The 18029-nt window shown below is 43.5% G+C and overlaps 1 protein-coding gene across 2 annotated transcripts in view; it reads left to right on the top strand.

Moving 5' to 3' along the window:
- WFS1 (wolframin ER transmembrane glycoprotein) overlaps positions 1 to 12233 on the top strand; it is a 78552-nt gene extending 66319 nt beyond the window's left edge. For both annotated transcript variants that reach the window (XM_040335398.1, XM_040335399.1), the window contains exons 6-8: positions 3503 to 3583; positions 7306 to 7451; positions 9230 to 12233. In XM_040335398.1, coding sequence (XP_040191332.1) covers positions 3503 to 3583; positions 7306 to 7451; positions 9230 to 11038 — 2036 coding nt within the window. In that variant the 3' untranslated portion in view covers positions 11039 to 12233. The remainder of the gene's footprint in view (positions 1 to 3502; positions 3584 to 7305; positions 7452 to 9229) is intronic.
- Positions 12234 to 18029: the final 5796 nt, after the last annotated feature.

Raw genomic sequence — 18029 nt, 5'->3', positions numbered from 1 at the left:
ACCTTTCAAGCACTCTGCCAAAAATGGGGAGTGCCGGACGTGGATATCATGGCATCGAGACTCAACAAGAAGCTAGACAGGTTCATGTCCCGCTCAAGGGATCCGATGGCCTGCGGAACCGATGCTCTGGTTTGCCCTTGGCATCAGTTCAAACTTCTTTATGCGTTTCCCCCGCTCCAGTTACTACCCCGCCTGCTGCGCAGGATCCGGGTGGAGCACATACCAGTCATCCTGGTAGCTCCAGCATGGCCCAGAAGGGCATGGTACTCACTAATCTTAAGGATGGTAGTGGGAGACCCTTGGACTCTTCCTCTACGGCCAGACCTGCTATCGCAAGGTCCGATCCTCCACCCTGCCTTACGGCATCTAAATTTGACGGCCTGGAAGCTGAATCCCTGATTCTCAGGGGTAGAGGTCTGTCTCAGAAAGTAATCTCTACCCTAATCAGAGCCAGGAAACCGGTCTCTAGGGTGATTTATTACAGGGTCTGGAAGGCCTATGTAGGCTGGTGTGAGTCCAAGCGATGGCTTTCTCGCAAATTCACCATTGATAGAGTTTTAAGTTTTCTCCAGCTAGGAGTGGATAAAGGATTGGCATTAAGCACAATCAAAGGACAGATTTCTGCTCTGTCAGTGTGGTTTCAGCGGCCGCTGGCCACCCACTCGCTGGTTAAGACCTTCCTTCAAGGGGTCTTACGTATTAAACCTCCAGTTAAATCCCCGCTTTGCCCGTGGGATTTAAACCTTGTTCTGTCAAGTTTACAGAAACAACCGTTTGAGCCGTTGGCTGAAATTCCTTTGGTTTTACTGACAAGGAAGTTAGTATTTTTGGTCGCCATAGTTTCCGCAAGAAGAGTATCGGAACTGGCGGCCTTATCCTGTAAGGAACCATATCTTATTTTTCACAAGGACAGGGTCGTTCTCCGCCCTCATCCTTCCTTCCTACCGAAGGTTATATCCAGTTTTCATTTGAACCAGGATTTGGTATTACCATCCTTCTTCCCTAAACCTACTTCCAGAAAGGAAGGGTTGCTGCATACCTTGGATATCGTCAGGGCCATGAAGGCCTATCTTAAAGCTACAAAGAAGATCCGGAAAACAGATGTGCTGTTCATATTACCGGATGGGCCCAAGAAGGGGCAGGCAGCTGCAAAGTCCACCATTTCTAGGTGGATTAAGCAATTAATCACTCAGGCCTACGGCTTGAAAGGGTTGCCTCCTCCAGTATCATTAAAGGCTCATTCTACTAGGGCCATGGGCGCCTCCTGGGCAGCACATCACCAGATCTCTATGGCTCAAGTTTGCAAGGCGGCAACCTGGTCTTCTGTCCACACGTTTACAAAATTCTACCAGTTGGACGTAAGAAGGAATACTGATACAGCCTTTGGGCAGGCAGTGCTGCAGGCTGCAGTTTGAGACCCTCGGATTCCGGGGGCTCCTCTTTTTTGAGTTAAATTTAAAATTTAAGATTATTTTTCTCAACTAAGTTGGATTTATTATGATTTGAGTATTTCTCTAAATTAAATCCTTTTGTCTTGGAGATGTTCTCCCTCCCCTCATTGTGAGCATTGCTTTGGGACATCCCACATAGTAATGAATGCCGCTCTGTGTCCCGTGATGTACGATAAAGAAAAAGGGATTTTTAATACAGCTTACCTGTAAAATCCTTTTCTTGGAGTACATCACGGGACACAGAGCTCCCACCCCTCTTTTTGGGGACCATTTTGGGAGGCATACTGCTTGCTACAAAACTGAGGTACTCCTCCTATGGGAGGGGGTTATATAGGGAGGGGCATTTCCTGTTTGAGATTGCCAGTGTCAACACCTGAAGGTACTCCATATAACCCACATAGTAATGAATATGCTGCTCTGTGTCCCGTGATGTACTCCAAGAAAAGGATTTTACAGGTAAGCTGTATTAAAAATCCCTTTTTTTGCTAAACGGCCGATGACTCGGCTCTTTACCCATGTGATTGGTGTGTCCAATCACAGCTGATCACATGTAAACGGTGAGAGGAGAGCCGATCAGCTGCATTTCCTCACAGGGGAGACCTGTACAGATGGTCAGTGCTCTGATTATCTGTGCAGCCCGAACAGTGCCCATCAGAAATGCCAGTTAGTGTTTTGGTCATCAGTGCCTGCTCATCAGTACCGCCTATCAGTGCCCATCACTGCTGCATATTACTTACTTCTCATCAGCACCCATAAGTGCCATCTGAAGGAGGAATATTACTTATTTACAGGGGAAAAAAAAAACCCAATGGTGTTTAACCACTTAAGGACCGCCTCCTGCACATATACATCAGCAGAATGTCACGGCTGGGCACAAGCACGTACAGGTACGTCCTCTTTAAGTGCCCAGCCGTGGGTCGCCGGCGCGCGCCCGTGACCCGGTCTGAAGTTCTGACCGCAGGACCCGCAGACCCGATCGCCGCTGGAGTCCCGCGATCGGTCACCGGAGCTGAAGAACGGGGAGAGCCGCGTGTAAACACGGCTTCCCCGTTCTTCACTGTGGCGCTGTCATTGATCCTGTGTTCCCTTATATAGGGAACCACAATTAATGACGTCACACCTATAGCCACACCCCCCTACAGTTAGAAACACAGATGAGGTCATACATAACCCCTTCAGCGCCCCCTTGTGGTTAACTCCCAAACTGCAATTGTCATTGTCACAGTAAACCATGCATTTTAAATGCATTTTTTGCTGTGAAAATGACAATGGTCCCAAAAATGTGTCAAATTGTCCGCCATAATGTTGCAGTCACGGATAAAAATCGCCGTTCGCCACCATTAGTAGCAAAACTTTTTTTTATAAAAATGCAATAAAACTATCCCCTATTTTGTAAACGCTATCAATTTTGCGCAAACCAACCGATAAATGCTTATTGCGATTTTTTTTTTTTTTTTTTTTTAACCAAAAATAGGTAGAATACGTATCGGCCTGAACTGAGGAAAAAAAAATATTTTTTATATATTTTTGGGGGATCTTTATTATAGCAAAAAGTTAAAAATATAATTTTTTTTTTTTCAAAATTGTTGCTCTATTTTTGTTTATAGCGCAAAAAATAAAAACCACAGAGGTGATCAAATACCACCAAAAGAAAGCTCTATTTGTGGGGAAAAAAAAGACGCCAATTTTGTTTGGGAGCCACATCGCACGACCGCACAATTGTCAGTTAAAGCGACGCAGTGCCGAATCGCAAAAACTGTCCGGGTCCTTTTAGCTGCCTAAAGGTCCGGGTCTTAAGTGGTTAAATACCACCAAAAGAAAGCTCTATTTGTTTGAAAATAATGCAAAAAAAAATATTTTGGGTACAGTGTTGCACGACCATGCAGTTGTCATTCAAAGTGTGACGGCACTGAAATTGGCCTGGGCAGGAAGAGGGTGAAAGTGCCCGGTATTGAAGCGGTTAAACTGTTAAAATGACCTGGTTTTTAGCATGCACATGTTTCCTAAATGTCCTTCGATGGATAGTAAACTCTTATAACCTTGTGTTACAGATGGCGAGCCACAGGCAGGCCCGATTCCGAAGTCCGCCCAGAAGGAGCGCCGAGCCCTGGAGCGCTTGGTCAGCTGTGAATGTAAGTTTTTAATTCAAACTAGACTAAAGAGTTTGGCTTCATTTTAATCCCATTATTTTGATTGGGATTCATATTTTACTTTTCACTGTATATAAAATAGTTATTTCACAGATAAATATTTAATACGGGATGCATTCATGACCCTGATGTGCGAGTTTGTTTCTTTTAACCACTTGCCGACCGCCGCAAGTATATGTACGTCCACAGAATGGCACGTACAGGCATATGGGCGTACAGGTACGTCCACGCCTTGTCGGGGGTCCTATCGGGACCCCCCCGCTACATGCGGCGGTCGGATTCCCGCGGGGAGCGATCCGGGACGACGGCGCGGCTATTCATTAATAGCCGCCCCGTCGCAATTGCTCCCTGGAGCTGAATGAAGAGCGGGGAGAGCCGTGTGTAAACACGGCTTCCCCCTGCTTCACTGTGGCGGCTGCATCGATCGAGTGATCCCTTTTATAGGGAGACTCGATCGATGACGTCAGTCCTACAGCCACACCCCCCTACAGTTGTAAACACACACTAGGTGAACCCTAACTCCTACAGCGCCATCTGTGGTTAACTCCCAAACTGCAACTGTCATTTTCACAATAAAGTATGCAATTTAAATGCATTTTTTGCTGTGAAAATGACAATGGTCCCAAAAATGTGTCAAAATTGTCTGAAGTGTCCGCCATAATGTCGCAGTCACGAAAAAAATCGCTGATCGCCGCCATTAGTAGTAAAAAAATAAATAAATAATAAAACTATCCCCTATTTTGTAAACGCTATAAATTTTGCGCAAACCAATCGATAAACGCTTATTGCAAAAAAATTTTTAATACCAAAAATAGGTAGAACAATACGTATCGGCCTAAACTGAGGAAAAGAAAAACAATTATATATGTTTTTGGGGGATATTTATTATAGCAAAAAGTAAAAAATATTGATTTTTTTTCAAAATTGTCGCTCTATTTTTGTTTATAGCGCAAAAAATAAAAACCGCAGAGGTGATCAAATACCACCAAAAGAAAGCTCTATTTGTGGGGGAAAAAAGGACACCAATTTTGTTAGGGAGCCACGTCGCACGACCGTGCAATTGTCTGTTAAAGCTACGCAGTGCTGAATTGTAAAAACGCCTTTGGGCATTTAGCAGCATATTGGTCCGGGGCTTAAGTGGTTAAATGGAGCACAGTGATATGTACAGTTGCGTTAAATGAAGGCACAGAGCACACTGGAGTGATTTATGTTCATGCAATTGCTGCAATCACAGTGATCGGCAATGTAAACAGTGTAGTACTGTTTACCTTCATGAGCCCTCCCCTTATCCCTTATCAGGAGAGAAGCAGAATTTAATGAATAAATCTATTAATTATATCCTCCTGCCTTGTGCTGAAGGCTGCAGTTGTCAAGGGGGGGGGGATTAAAGGGCCAATGGTTAGTAACCGGGGGAATTTTGACATTTTTTGTATACAGTAAAACCTTGGTTTGCGAGCATAATTTGTTCCAGAAACAGACTTTTAATCCAAAGCACTTGTATATGAAAACAAATTTTTCCATAAGAAATAATGGAAACTCAAATGATTCGTTTTACAAACATTTATTTGTAAATCCTTCAGTTTATAGTCCATATAAAAAGATTATAGCAATGTGATAAGTTGTGTAACCATAAAATGTCCATCCATAAATGGAAGCCTTCACAAGGGGATTAGAAGCAAAATCCAGCAGGAGCTCCAGATTATAAAAGAGAAGAGAAGCGCCTCTAAGTGTAGCAATATGGTTACATTTAATGAAGGTACAACATTTAGTAACTCACATGATTAATGATTGTCTGCAATCGTGATCGGGAAGACTACCCTGCAGTGGAGTGATGACGGTGTGGAGGACGGTCTATGTGGACAGCTTTACCCCAGATGTGTGCATACTTGGATGTGTCTGTTTTAATCATCTACCATTTGACATTCTAAATGTTGTACCTTCATTAAATGTAACCATATTGCTATGCTTGGAGGCGCCTCTCTTCTCTTTTAAACTCAGTTGTGACATGACACTACTTGTATATCAAGTCAAAGATTTTTCTTGTCTTGCAAAACGCTCTCAAACCAAGGTTTTACTGTACATGTTAGAATTTTTATTTTATTTCTTACATAGAACCTGTAAGCGTTATATATATTTTCTGAAATTATGGGCTCTGGAGAATGAAATGGTGGCTGTTGCAATTTTTACATCACATGATACCTGTGCAGCGGCTGCAAGATGGGGGGGGGGGGTTGGGTAGGGAGGGCTTTGCAGTGCTGCAACAGTGATCGAGTGACTGTAGAACAATGCAGGTCACTTTACAAAAAAGGCAGATCACCAGCTGAAAAAAAAAAAACAATACCGGAATCATGGCTGCAGATGATTCTGGTAAAGCCAGTCGTCAGGATTTTTACTGTTTATACTTTTTATGTATGCTGGCCAGCAGGTGAGTAAATGCCACCAAAACAAAACTCTATGGCCCGGATTCACAAAGCACTTACGCCGATGTATCTCAAGATACGCCGTCGTAAGTACAAATGTGCGCCGTCGTATCTATGCGCCGACCCACAAACTAAGATACGCCTAAAAATGGGCTTCATCCGACCGACGTAACTTGCCTACGCCGTCGTATCGTGGGCGCATATTTACACTGGGTGCATTTGCCGCTTCCATTGACTTTCTATGCACATATGCAAATGAGGGAGATACGCCGATTCACGAACGTACTTGCGCCCGGCGCATAATATTTGCGGTTTGCGCAAGTCGTACATCCGGCGTAAAGTTATTCCCCATATATGAGGCGCAACCCATGCAAAGGTATGGACCAGGGAACACAAGCCGTCGTATTTTACATCATTTATGTTGGACGTGAATATGGCTGGGCGTAGGTTACGTTTACGCCGTAGGCAGTGATCCGTCGTATCTTAGGCAGTTGTTCCGACGTGATTCTGAGCATGCGCACTGGGATGCGTCCACGGGACGGTGCATGCGCCGTTCATTATACGTACCTGTCTGAGACTCAGCCCATCATTTGCATGGGGTCACGCCTCATTTGCATGGCTCACGCCCACTTCCACATACGCCAGCTTACGCCTAGGAAACCCAGCGCAGATTTGGCAGCACTGGCTTTGTGAATCCAGTGCCCTCTGCGCTGCGTCAGCGTAGCGTAAAGAAGATACGCTACGGCGGCATAAATATGCGCCGATGTATGTGAATCTGGGCACTGAATCTAAAACTCATTTGGCCATATATGGGCAATAATGTCGCCACTTTTCCTACCCTACCTTTGTATATCTGCTGACAGCTCGGGGAGCTGTCATTTGGCTTTGTATAGAATTAGAATTGGTCGTGTGCAGCAGGTCGTCCGGGTCTTTTCTTTTTCGCCATGGCAGCAGGCATGGTGATTGAAGATGGATTTACAAATGCCAATTTTTGGATGATTTGTCTTTATTTTTAGGCGACGTGATCTATATATTTTTGGTGACAGTGTAGGGGTAACCCATTCTCATTGTGTGGAGTCCCCCTTAGAATGTATGCCAGATTTGTGTAATGTTTTTATATTCTTTGCTCACTAAATTTTTTCATGTTCTCCGGACGTTTGGGTTGTGTGTGACAAATATCAGTTTAATTGTTAACATTACTTAAAGTTTACCTATATGCTTTCTCTTGCTTGCTTTGTTTGACATTACTAGTTTGATGTTTGTTTTTTGTCTGTGGTCTTACAGCTAAAAGCTACATTGCCTTAGATGATTTTGTGGAGATTACAAAGAAATATGCAAAGGGAATTGTGCCATCCAACTTGTTCCTTCATGACGATGAAGATGATGAGTTTGCTGGGAAAAGCCCAGAGGAGCTGCCACTGCAACAAAAGGCAAGTCGGACACAAGTGTTCTATTAATTATATGTTCTAATCAGATCTAGGAAATTTTATTTTTTGGTCAACAAGTTGTTAAAATAAAAGTATAAGATTAGTGAACAAAAAAATATATATACTGCCCTAGGTGAATTCACCATCGGTCACCCTCCGGCCCCAGACCAAGAGCAGAGTGATTTAACACAGCTGATTGCTCACCTCTCAGTCTTCAGGCCTTAGAGAGCTGCTGACTATGGGTCACTGGAGCGCTGGTCTGTTGAGATGCGGAGGCTGAGCCAGCTGCCAGTCCAGGCATCTGGGGTCGGGATCATTTCAGAGCCTGGACCCGCTCTGTGACATTGACTTTAGCCGACAATGGCTTTAGCCCACTGTCTGCTGAAAATGAATCCAGAACGAACTGCACTCCGGTGATCCACAGGGGAAGTACCGCCATAATAGCTTTGGCTATACTTCTCCTTTTTAAAGGGGTTGTATGGGTTTCATTTTTTATTTTAAATAACAAACATATCACAGAGTCCTCCTGTTCTGGGGTCCCACGGCGACTGTCTCGGCTCTTCCCCGCTAAAGCTAACCCCCCTATGGGTTAGCTTGCAGGCGAGCTCCCTGTCATACACGCCCCTTTGGATGTGATTGACGGCAGCGGGAGCCAATGGCTGCGCTGCTATCAATTTATCCAATCAATGGACAGACTCTGTGGAGAAGAGGCCACCGGGGGATGCGCACAGTAGGTGAACGGGCTCGGGTAAGTGAAACGGGGGGGCTGCGGGCCCTGTGACAGCGAGGTGTTTTTCACCTTTATGCATAGGATGCATTAAAGTGGAGGTTCACCCAAAAACTCAATTTTTAACATTAGATTGAGGCTCATTTTGGGCAGCAGAATCGGGTGTTTTTTTTAAAAACGAAGCAGTACTTACCGTTTTAGAGAGCGATGTTCTCCGCCGCTTCCAGGTATGGGCTGCGGGACTGGGCGTTCCTATTTGATTGACAGGCTTTCGACGGTCGCATACAGCGCGTCACGATTTTCCGAAAGTAGCCGAATGTCGGTGCGCAGACGCCGTATAGAGCCGCACCAACGTTCGGCTTCTTTCGGCTACTCGTGACGCGATGTATGCGACCGTCGGAAGCCTGTCAATCACCTAGGAACGCCCTGTCCCGAAGTCCATACCCAGAAGCGGCGGAGAAGATCTATCTCTAAAACGGTAAGTACTGCTTCGTTTTTTTAAAAAAACACCCGATTCTGCTGCCCAAAATGAGCCTCAATCTAATGTTAAAAAAACAACAAAAGATTTTCGGGTGAACTCCCGCTTTTAAGGTTGAAAAAACACGAACCTTTAAAACCCCTTTAATAATCTGCTTAACATATTCCATAGATACGCTTAGAACTTTTTCATCTGTTATCACTGTTCCTAAATGAGATAAATCTAGCTGTACGTTTAAAATACACAGCTCTTTTAATACTTGGTTCCATATGCTCTAAATTATGATTTCTGTGCTACAGTGGGGAAATTTTTAAAATATTGGTTTTAATTGTCCAATCAACATTGATTAGTTTCTTGGTAACTTTGATAGGCAGAGAACAAAATTAAGAACAAATTCAACTTTAAAATTGTTTTATTTTAAAATTTTAATATTTTTTTGTTTGTTTGTTTTTAAATTAAATTATTGTATTATTGTAAGAACAAATCTAACTTTGTAATTTTAATAAACAATTAGTAGATCTGGCAGACAGCAGTACATGGTTAACATTCTCACTTTTTGTTTTGTGTTTCCTGTAGATCATGAAGTATCCACTCCATGCTATCATGGAACTTAAAGAATACCTTATAGAAATGGCATCAAAGGCTGGGATGCACTGGCTGTCCACCATTATACCAACCCATCACATCAATGCCCTCATCTTTTTCTTCATCATCAGTAACCTCACCATAGACTTTTTTGCCTTCTTTATTCCTCTTGTTGTCTTTTACTTGTCCTTTATCTCCATGGTCATCTGTACCCTGAAGGTCTTCCAGGACAGTAAAGCTTGGGAGAACTTTCGAGCCCTAACGGATCTGCTTCTTCGCTTTGAACCAAACCTGGATGTTGAGCAAGCCGAAGTGAACTTTGGCTGGAACCATTTAGAGCCATATTTATACTTCGTCATGTCAGTCTTTTTTGTCATATTTTCATTTCCTGTCTCGGATCGGCACTGGATTCCCTGTTCAGAGTTGGCTGTTATCTCGATCTTCTTCACAATTACCAGCTATCTGAGTTTAAACACAAGTGCAGAACATTACACTCGCCGTGCTCTACTCACTGAGATAGTTGCAGGAGCTCTCACCTTTGTAAATTTGTTGCCTGAATCTGTGCCCTACATTCACCTGATTAGTAAAACGTTCTTTACTGTACCTATTGGACATTTTATTATATTCCACATAAGCCTCCCATGCATACTCTTCATCTATTTATTTTACCTCTTCTTCAGGATGGCACAACTCCGAAACTTCAAGGGTGTGTACTACTACCTGATACCATATCTGGTGTGCTTTATGTGGTGTGAACTTTCTGTTGTCATTCTTCGGGAATCTACTACCATTGGCCTTATCCGTGCATCCATTGGCTATTTCCTGTTCCTGTTTGCCCTTCCCATGCTCATAGTGGGCATCGCTGTCATGTGTGCTGTTCATTTTATCAAATGGTTTGTGGCTCTGGAACTGACCAAGATCGTGGTAACTCTGGTCTTGTTGACTGTTCCACTGTGTCTTCGCTGGTGGTCGAAAACCAACTATTCTCTGGTGGACATGGTGAAGTCTCTTACTAAAAGCTCCATTGTGAAGCTGATATTAGTATGGATTACTGCCATTGTAATGTTTTGTTGGATTTACGTTTACCGCTCTGAGGGAATGAAAGTTTACAATTCCACTCTGACCTGGCAGCAATATAGCTTTTTGTGTGGCCCAAGGGCATGGAAGGAGACCAACATGGCGAGGACCCAGCTCTTGTGCAGCCACCTGGAAGGCCACAGAGTGACATGGGCTGGAAGATTCAAGTACGTTCGTGTCACGGATATCGACAACAGTGCTGAGTCTGCTGTTAACATGCTCCCCCTTTTAATTGGAGATTGGATGAGATGCCTTTATGGAGAGGCATATCCTCCGTGTGATCCACAGAATGTCACAATAGAGGAGGAAGAACTGTGTCGGCTAAAGTTCCTCTCAAAACATGCCTGCCATATGAAGAAGTTTGACCGATATAAATTTGAGATATCAGTTGGTATGCCTATCAATGGTAAAAATGGCAATAGGACGCTTGAAGAAGACGATGTCACCAAAGATATCGTTTTAAAAGCTAGCAATGAGTTCAAAATGGTACTGTTCAGCTTGCGGCAGGGCAGTGTGATAGAATTCAGCACCATACTTGAGGGACGCCTGGGCAGCAAGTGGCCGGTCTTTGAGCTTAAAGCTATCAGCTGCTTAAATTGCATGGCTAAACTCACTCCATCCTCTAGGCATGTTAAGATAGAGCAGGACTGGAGACGTGACGTTCACACCGCTATTAAGTTTGCCTTTGATTTTTTCTTTTCCCCTTTTCTCTCTGCCGTGTGAAAATATATAGAACTAATGTTGCTGTATTGTTCAAGCTCTGAAACCAAAGTGAGATCTCAGCTTAAAGTATGACTTCACCTTTCTGATCTGATATTGTAGGGCAGCTCAGCTGCCTTTGGGGTGGGCTTCTTGCGCCAATAATTTGGTGCATTATATGTCGACATTGAAGCCGTTAGTGTTGATATATTACGACAAAGATGTGTTTTGGTGTATTTTTCATTTTTAGAGAGAGAATTATCAGTATGATAATATAATCTCATCACGGTTTTCAGATTACGGCTGAGCTTGAGGTTTAGGGTTTAAGGTGAAGTCAAAGTGGATATGTTGGTTGCCATTGCTGGCTTTTCTAAAATGCTTATCATTTGGCTACTTGGTTTAAATGTTTGCTGGATCACTAACCAAGAACAAGCAGGTAGAAGTAAAGTCAAAATTTCTGATCCGCATACCTGCTATGATCCAGTGAGAAAATATTAAACTATTGGATAAATCTGACAGCTAGGCAAAATGTGTTCTTATCAGGGGAAATCAACAATGGCATCCAGTGTGTTCTTTTGGCACGTTTCTTTTTTTCCCCCAGTTAATACAGAGCTCAAATTTAGAGTTATGTTGAAAGGTGGATGGATAGAGGTAGGTTAAGACTAAAGGAAACTCACTTTTTGTTTCTTTGTTTTTTTGTGTTTTGTTTTATGATGGATTTGTGCCTTAAGCACCACATATGGTATACGTTTTGGTAAGAAACCGTCATAAAGGAAGGCAAATGAATCGACGTGAAGCAGAGGATTGAGCGATAACCACCTTAATAACCGGTGCCTGTGTTGGTGTCCATTGGTAAACAGTGCCTTCAATGCTTATGTTGGTTTTCAGATTGACCCTTGTGGCCCTCTGGAGCTTCTTGGCCTCTTCAAGGAGGGATTAGGCCCTATCCGGTACCAATTCATCAACTATAAAATGGCACAACTTCTATGGTCCACTGTAGGTCTGACATTTGACAGATGAATGACAGATTACAGCCTCTTAGGAACATTATAGGTTCGCTCGGGTTCATTTAAAGTACCTCTTTTGTTACACTCTTTGGGAAATGTCTGTTCTGCCAATGGGAAATGTAATTTTCTTTTTTGTATAAATGTCTACATTTTTTTATTTTTGTAATGGCAGTTATCTGGAATGTTTGCCTATATAAAACGATTGAAATGCTCAGATTTTCAAAGACTGGGGCAAAAGCCTGTAGTAACTAATCGGGGGTAATTTAATGGAGAAATCCTCCCCAGTTCTGTAAGTAGCACACTTGCTTATGCTCCAGTTTTAAAATTCTTAATTCAGCCTCTTTGTGTCATATGCCCCGTACACACAATCGGAAATTCCGACAAGAAAAGTCCGATGTGAGCTTTTGGTCGGAAATTCCGACCATGTGTATGCTCCATCGGACTTTTGCTGTCGGAATTTCCGCCAACAAAAGATTGCGAGTAGCTTCTCAAATTTTCAGACAGAAAAAAATTCCTATCAGAAATTCCGTTCGTCTGTAGCAATTCCGACGCATTTTTGGAAACAATCCAATGCTTCCGAGCATGCGTCAAACTTAATTTTATTGGCTTGTCGTAGTGTTGTACGTCACTACGTTTTTGACAGTTGAAAGTTCAGAGACCTTTTGTGTGACCGTGTGTATGCAAGCCAAGCTTGAGCAGAATTCTGTCTGAAAAAACATTCATGGTTTTTCAGACGGAAAATCCGACTGTGTGTACAGGGCATTAATTTACACATGGCATCAGTCTCTATTTAGGAACTCCTTGATTTTTCCATTGGGCATTAGAGATGCCTCAAGACAGACCTTTTATGTTTACAGAATTGATCATATAGCTGCCCTTCTGATATCAGACTTTCCAGAAAGGGGCAGTTGCACCTTTAAACTCCTAAACTTTATTACTTGCACTTTGCCACTTGCGTAGACAATATAATGTGCACTTTTTGGGAGCGTAGCAATCAAACTGTGCCTACTAGTTTCTAGGTAAATGTTTTTGTTGTGTTTTTTGTTTTCTTTAGAAATGTGGATTTCTACATCACTGTAGAACAAATGGCCTTATTCTTTATGTGGCACATCTGTATATAGAATATACCTTTTCATTATCACAGCACTGCTTCTAGAAATATATTGTTTTTTTGTTGGTAAATTTCCGAGGTTTTCACAGAATTCTTGATGCTTCTCCCCTTGAAAAATTGTACACTTACATGTTTTCTCTGCCTAACACCTACATAGGACAGATTCCACCCAAAGCTACATTTTTTGGGGGAGTGAGGGCTCGCTGACTATCTCAGTCCTTTCTTTTTGGTTGTGCAACTGGTACTTCAATACAGTTCCTCCCATCAAAACTACATTTCTGGTGTGCTAGATTCAGTTTAAGGGCCTGTTCACACTAGAACGTGGTGCGGGAAACCCATGTTCCATGCACCATGTTCAAATTGCACTGCTGTTGAGATCTGCATTGGGTGTTGGTTCAATGTTAATGACGCCCCACATGCAGATCGCAAGTGCAGTGTGCCTGCCTGCATCGGATCGCATTCTACAGAAGCACCTTGCGATTCAGTCGCAGTGCGTTCCCAAAGTACTGTATGCACTACTATCGTTGTGGTGCAATTTCAGCCCATTCAAAATTAAATGGGGTCAAGTCGCACTGCACTGAAGTGGATGTGAATTGTACACAAATACTGTGCAGTTTCTGTGTAATTCATATGCGGTTCATAGTGTGAAGTTCATAGCAGGGCCGATCCTAGGCAGGGTGCATTGCACCCAGGCGCCTGCAGAGGTGGGGGCGCCAAACATCTAACAGACTCTCTAACAGAAGCCCTCTCTGTCCATCAGAGAGGCCCCCCTCCAGGTCCCGAAAAAGTACTCTGCTTCTCTTCCTGTATTTTGTTTATTGAGAGATCATGTAAGGATCCCAGGTTAATGAAGACTTTGTGGGGGAGCATCTCTGTGGTTGAGTCATTGCCATAGAAACATTTGTAAAGGGGAGGAGTTAGTAAAACGACGATGCCCATGTGGGGGCGCCATAAATATTTCTGCACCCAGGCGCCTGCGACCCTAGGATCGGCCCTGGTTCATAGGGTCTATTAATGTGGGCGATGGCAATAACAATTCTAGCAGCTAGAATCTGCGAATTCTTGTGTCTAGCATGAGAAGTGCCTAATGAAGAGCGATCTGTGACCGTTCACACAGCCAGACACAACCATGTCCAGCCACAATCATCCTAAACTACAGGTAATTGCTGTGTGAAAAATCAGATGGCTGCTGCTGCTGCTGCTGCCTTTAGCCTGTCATTGCAATATTTAGGCCAGAGCTCTTCCTACACACCTGTCATTCCGGACACAAATCCATTCTCCTGGAATTCACAGCGTGTGCTAATCCTAACCGCCCCAATGAATGGACCCCAAAGGCCTGTACACACGTTTGCAACATATTCCAACAACAATTGTCCGATGGACGTGTTTTGTCGGATAATCTGACCATCTGTATGCTCAATCGGAAAATTGTTGTCGGAATTTCTGACAACAAATGTTGGCTAGCAATGCTCTCAAACTGTCCATGTATTCCGTCAGATTATCCAATCGTATGTACACAAGTCTGTCGGACTAAAATCCAAAGTACAAACATGCATGCTCCGAACCAATGCTAACCATAAGACAACATTAGCAGGAGTTGCCCAAAGGGTGGCGCTAAAGAGCAGAAAAAACATGTAGTTTGGTGTATGTTGGCTGAAAAAGTTCTGCCGTCTGTATGCAGGACTTTTAGCGCGCAAATTTTGTTCAACTTGACGCAAGTTTGGATGGGTATGACCTGAATGTATAGAAATTGAACTATGAACTAGGAAATTTGGACTTTTAGAGGCACACAGGTAAGTATTGTAAAACGCTAAAGGTTTTTTATTGTAGAAGGTTCATTAAGAAAAAAAAAATATCCTGATAAATTTGTATATAACATTATTAAATGGCCCTCTCAAGTGTTATTGTAGTAATTCCAATAGTATACAGTTGTATTGTAGATTGAGTACTGTATATACTCAAGTATAAGCCAAGTTTTTCAACACTTTTTTTTTTTTGTGTGCTGAAAATGCCCCCTGTCGGCTTATACTCGAGTCACCTTTTTGCACCTGATCTCCCGGCCTTGGGTCCCCTGGACCCCAAACATGCAGCCCCACTCTTCCTCTACAAGTGTGTTGTCTGGGGAGCACCAATTTTTATTTTTTCAAAGCCGGGCACCCCTTCCATAGACTCCCATGTTAAACGTCAGTCTACTTATGGACACAGTGAGGCATGCAGATGGACACCCTAGGCTTATACTCGAGTCAATATGTTTTCACAGTTTTTTGTGGTAAAATTAGGTGCCTCGGCTTATATTTGGGCCGTCTTATACGCGAGTATATACGGTAAATACAATAGGTAATGAAAACATAGATAATACAAGTATGGAACAGATAACCATGAAGAGTGTCCAGATGTAGGAAAGCAAGTTTTTTCCTACATCTGGACCCTCTTCACGGTTATCTGTTCCATACTTGTATTATCGATGTTTTTTTTACCTATTGTATTTACTCAATCTACAATACAACTGTATACTATTGGAATTACTACGATAACGCTTGAGGGCCACTTAATAATGTTGTTATATACAATTTTATCAGTATAATTGTTTTTTCTTAATGAACTTTCTACAATAAAAAAAACATTAGTGTTTTACAATACTTACCTGTGTGCCTCTAAAAGTCCAAATTTCCTAGTTCGTAGTCCAATTTCTATACATTATCGGGACGTTGGCACATTACTACTAGTGAATCCACAGTGTCACCCTGTGAGAATACACGTTAAGACTCCCTTTTGAAAAATATGACCAGGATGTGACTTGGCCCTCTGCTAAGTCGGACACATTGGCCCAGATTCAGGTAGCAATTGCGCCTGCGTAACCATAGTTACGCAGCACAATTGCTGACTTGCGCCGGCATAACAAGTTCTCCTGATTCAGAGAACTCGTTACGCCGACTGCAGCCTAAAATCTGCGTGGCATAAGGCTGTTATGCCACGCAGATTTTAGGCTGCATTCTTGCGTTGACCGCTAGGGGGCGCTCCCATTGTGGTCAGCGTATAGTATGCAAATTGCATACTTACGCCGATTCACAATGTTGCGCGCCCCCTGCGTAGGCAAGTTGCGTACGGCGTCTTTAGCGTAAGGCTGCCCATGCTAAAAGCAGGGGCAGCCAATGCTAAAGGATACCCGGCGTTCCCGCTTCGTGACGTTCGAATTTTACGTTTGCGTAAGTGAATCGTGAATGGCGCTGGACGCCATTAACGTTCACTTTGAAGCAAATGATGTCCTTGCGACGTCATTTGCCGCAATGCACGTCGGGAAAGTTTCCTGACGGAGCATGCGCTGTACGCTCGGCGTGGGAGCGCGCCTAATTTAAATGATTCCCGCCCCTGGCGGGATCATTTACATTGCGCGCGCTTATGCCGGGCAATTTTGCCGCCGCGCCCTCGCAATTTACGGAGCTACTGCTCCGTGAATCGAGGGCAGCGCAAATTATTTGCGGGGGCGTAGGGCAAAATCGTGATGATAAGAAAGTCAATTTATTGTTGCCATAAAAACGTTGGTTTAAAACAAAACAATCCTCCGTGGTATAGATGGCACAGTGACACTCAGCTTGTAAGGCAATATGATGGTACTTTTGCCGGCATGCAGCACGCCGAATGACAGAAGGGTATGCTGCAGTAGATGAAACCTCAAGCCTCAAGATTCCTCTATGCTAAGCCCGCGGTGGAAGTGAGGGGGAGACAACTCCAGATGGATGATAGGGAGGAAGCCAAATAGAGGAACTGAAGTGGATGCACGGTAAATCCGCGGGTAGATCACCCGACCAGCAATACGACAAACGTCACCAGGAAGTGTAGTCCAGAACGAGGCTTGGAGCCGACGGAAGCAATAGGCTCAAACAAGCCAGGATAGAAGCTGGACTGGAGGCTGGGCTAGTGGCTCAAAAATGCAAGACAAGCGGAGGGTAGCAGAACGGTGGATTGTTGACCCTGGTTCATATCGGAACAAGCTCGTATTGCCGGTCGGGTGATCTACACGCGGATTTACCGTGCATCCACTTCAGTTCCTCTATTTGGCTTCCCGTCATGTCTGTGAATGTCAGAGTTTTACAGTGCTCCATGGGAGGTGTAGTTCTGCAACAGCTGAAGTGGCCGCAGTTTGAGGATCCCTGGTCTACTATATCCACAGCATGGGCGCAGACAAGATTGAAACTTGCAGAGGCCTAAAACTCTTAGGCCTCATACACGCACACACGATCAGATTATTGGCAGGGGATTGTCTGTTGGCCTAAAATCTTACCGTTAGTACGCTCCTTCAGACAATTGTTGTCCAACTTTCGGCCAACAAATGTTGGATGGCATGCTAGTAAATTTCCGGGGGACAACGGTTGTCAGATTTTCTGATGGTCAGTACAAACATGGCATGCTTGGAATCCATGCTCACCAATCATGAAATTAGCAGAAGGGTGGCGCTCAAGAGCTGAAATTCCTCGTAGTATGTCACTACGTTTGTGTTTGTTGGACGACAGTTGTGTAATGTTGGTATGCGAAGACAAATTCCTGGCACACGCCCTTTGGACAAAAATCAGACGCTCAATTGGCCAACAATCTGATTGCGTGTAACGAGGATTTAGCCTCACAATCAAAAACTAGAATACAGAAACTAGAGCTCCACCTGAATATAAAAATGTGATTTTATTCTGTAATCAGGCTTATACAGAGGAACGAACAAACTGCAGTCTTCCTCTTTCATTACACAGACCTCTCAAAACGGACGACGGGTAACAGAGAAGCAATGACTTGTAATGTCTGCACCAATCACATTTATTTTCTGAATATTACAGGATCCACCAGCTGTGCAGAGCTATGTATCAAGTACTAAATGATTGTGGAGCTGGACTGCATTGCATTATAT

The sequence above is a fragment of the Rana temporaria genome, chromosome 1 (assembly GCF_905171775.1).
Source record: "Rana temporaria chromosome 1, aRanTem1.1, whole genome shotgun sequence".
NCBI lineage: Eukaryota > Metazoa > Chordata > Amphibia > Anura > Ranidae > Rana > Rana temporaria.
Note: the sequence above shows the minus strand (reverse complement) of the source record. Positions and strands in the feature narration are given on the sequence as shown.